Source organism: Diaphorina citri, unplaced genomic scaffold (assembly GCF_000475195.1).
Source record: "Diaphorina citri unplaced genomic scaffold, Diaci psyllid genome assembly version 1.1 scaffold3638, whole genome shotgun sequence".
NCBI lineage: Eukaryota > Metazoa > Arthropoda > Insecta > Hemiptera > Psyllidae > Diaphorina > Diaphorina citri.
This window is the reverse complement of record NW_007381038.1, coordinates 1-3344: the sequence shown is the minus strand read 5'-3', so window position 1 is coordinate 3344 and position 3344 is coordinate 1. Positions and strand designations below refer to the sequence as shown.

Below are 3344 nucleotides of genomic sequence, written 5' to 3'. Positions count from 1 at the left end.
TGCTTTATTTAGACTGTCAGCTTAGAACAAGTTGTTCCATTATACCAACAGTTTAATAGAGCACCTCTTTATTGATATGATTTTGGTGCTCTACCCTTCAAGCGAACCAGGCTGGCTTTCTTGTTTATGAACTGAAATTGTTATAAATCTCCCAGGTCGGAAAAGCTCTTACCTTGTGAATTTGAGTCTCTCCGCTGGATCCCCGGGGATGATAAACGTAAACTTCACCGATGTTATTGTAGGTAGTGTTAACTGGAGACTGCCGGGTCCGAGCTTAATATTTGGGAAAAGTGTAAGGGAGAGGAGAGAGGCAGAGAGAGAGATAGTAGCCACAAGTTATGTGCCATTTCTAACCAAGTCTTACATAGTGGCGACGCAACAGATATAATTTTGGCGCGCTACCCTACAACCGAACTAGGCTGGCTTTCTTGTTCATAAACTGAACTTGTTATACACGACTGCCGGGTCCGAGCTTAATATTTGGGAAAAGTGTAAGGGAGAGGAGAGAGGCAGAGAGAGAGATAGTAGCTACAAGTTATGTGCCTTTTCTAACCAAGACTTACATAGTGGCGACACAATACATCCCATTGAGGGTTAGGTCAACACGAGAACATCAGAAAGTACGAAAAGTATTTTACAAAGAGACTCATATCTAACATCTATATTCACTCTTCTTCTTATTCCTCTTCTTCTTCTTTCCCTTCTTCTTCTTTTTCTTCCTCCCCATATTCTTTTTCCTCTTTCTCCTCCTCCTCCCCCTCCCCCTCCTCCTCCTCTTCTTCTTCTTCCCCTTCCTCTTCTTCTTCCTCCCCATATTCTTTTTCCTCTAGTGGGGAGTTCTAAATGTTACTTTACTGAGATAGAATCAAATTGTAGGGCTGGAGGATTCAGTCCAAATGTTACTTTTTTGATACAAGCGTTGAATTTTTGTTTAACGTTCCCTTTGTTCGACTTATATCTCCTGGAAAAAAAAATTAAACCTCCAAACGAAGACTTTTTTTTCTTAACCACAAAAAAAAAATATCAAAATAGGCCGAACCGTTTCCTCGTAAAAAGAGGACAAAAACAGGTAATATGCAGACATACAGACGGGCGAAAATTTCATGTTTGGGTTCGAGAGTCAAATCTCAGAATCTTTTTGTAACTTCTTAAGCAAAAAAAAAAAAATCGAAATTAAACGATTTCTTGGCTTTTAATTTTCAACACAAAGTGTTTTTTGGGGGGATATCACTACTTTTTTCAATCAAGAACAAAGTAAGATTCCAGTACCGAATAATGATAATAATAAATAGTCCAGTACAGAAGCACAATAACTTCACTTCCTCCTTTAATCTTAGTTTGGTAAAGTAACACCATGGTACTCTCCCACCTTGTGGCTTGTGTAGTACAGTACCCGGGTGTGAGGTCACAGTGTTATGTTCATGTATGGGATGTTCACTCTCTTGGTACTAATCTTGAGTCATGTTCGTGCCACTAATAATCTTTCCGTCATTATGTCATGTTCACTTCCCGTGTCATACAGGTACATGGAATGTGATGTTCGTACTTACTTTTCATGTCATATTTTATGTCATGTCATGTTCATTATTCCCCGTGTCATACAGGTACATGGAATGTCATGTTCATACTTACTTACAACTTACACGTACCTTGTCATGTTCATATTTACCGTGTCATGTTGACTGTAAAGGTACTTTGTCAAGTGTCATACTCAATGTAATAATACATACTTGTATTCTTATTTAATAAAAGTTTCGAAAAAAAATGAAAAGAAAAAAAACATATTCAAGTCTGCATGTACTGTAGTTCTGTATTTCGGTGAGGAGTAAATCACATATTCTATTCAGAGGTTAAGTCCGGGTGTACAATTGGATTTTAACATTCATGTTTGTACCATTTCCATCCTAGATCTTATATACCTGATTTTAAAAGCAAACTTTACAAACATGAAGGTTAATATTTCAGTTCAGACCGTATTCACCGACATAAGGGTAGAATAGAATAGAATAGAATAGAATATACCTTGTTTATCCTGCCCGAATAGGACTGAAAAGTCCCTTTACCCCAGCAGTCTAAGCAAGGTCTCGTATATTTGATGGGTTAAAGAATAATACATACAACTAACAATTCAGTACCCCAGTGCAGGGAAGTAAGGGTACTCAGTAGATGTCATATCATTCCATTACGGCCATGGCCTTTACGTTCAATGCTTGCTATGTAAATGGCATGCTTTCATTTTCCTATTTGACATTATTAACGTTAATGACATCGTCTTCCTACCTGACAATATTGACATTTTGCATTTTGTGACACTCTTGCTGTTTATGTCATTTGATAATTGCTTGATGTTAACAACCCCATGTATTTCTGACTCCATGGGGAAGCGTCATGGCGTTCAATGTGTTAATACGGGTGTAGATACTCTTCTTAAATAATTACAAAAAAAAATCAATCGGTCAAAACAAACTCGGTCTAGCCGTTTTCTTGTGAAAGGAGGGCTCAAAAACAGCTCTCACAGATTGGCTGACAAAAACATTGCTAACAGATATCTTATATTATAAAAACAAGATCCATTCACAGTTCACAGTTCATAGTTCCACACTGATCGCTCTATCTCAAGAATCACAAGACCTAGAAAGCTGAAATTTGATAGGAATATTCCTTTTATGGTCTAGGTGTGCAATAAGAAAGGATTTTGCGAAATTCTAAACCGATCCTGAGATATGATCAATAAAATTTTTGATCGCTAAAATCTCCATAAGAAATACACAGAGTGCAGAGACTGCGGGAGAGAAATGTTCCGCTCTCGACCAACATTTTTGAGTTTCGTTTATGTTTTTAGTTTGATAACTATCGCTATAGAAGATCCACCGCTGTGGTCACCTGCCTTATGTCGCAGGCCTTGGATGAGTCCAGTGTTCATATGCCAGTCAAGGTAAACTGAACTGTAGGAACTACCCTGTATTTACTAAAAAAAGAAAGAAAAGAAAAAGACGTAATATCCCCCCTAAAAACACTTTGTGTGAAAAATGAAACGCCAAGAAATTAGTCATAACAGAAATATTGAAAAAATAGAACATACGTATATCCAGTATTCATATTATTGATCTTGATCGCAAAAAGTAATGATATCCCCCCAAAAAGCACTTTTGTGTTGAAAAAAAAAAAAGTCATAGTAAGTTTTAAGAAAAAGTAGTGATTGAAAGCCAAGAAAGTTAAACGCCAGGAAATTTTGGTAAGAAGTGATTAACTTCAATAATTGATTTTTCCTTCTTCTTTTTCTCAAGTTTGATCCTGGGCTTTAGAAATAAAGATACTCCTCAAACCAGATTGTTATCTGTTGT

At 36.9% G+C, this 3344-nt stretch overlaps 1 protein-coding gene across 1 annotated transcript in view; it reads left to right on the top strand.

Annotated features, from left to right (window-relative positions):
• Positions 1-2935, top strand: part of LOC103520452 — a gene marked incomplete at its 3' end in the record, with an annotated part of 15464 nt that extends 12529 nt beyond the window's left edge. Inside the window, exon 15 of the mRNA XM_008485547.3 lies at positions 2843-2935. Coding sequence (XP_008483769.2) covers positions 2843-2935 — 93 coding nt within the window. The remainder of the gene's footprint in view (positions 1-2842) is intronic.
• Between the last annotated feature and the right edge of the window lie 409 nt (positions 2936-3344).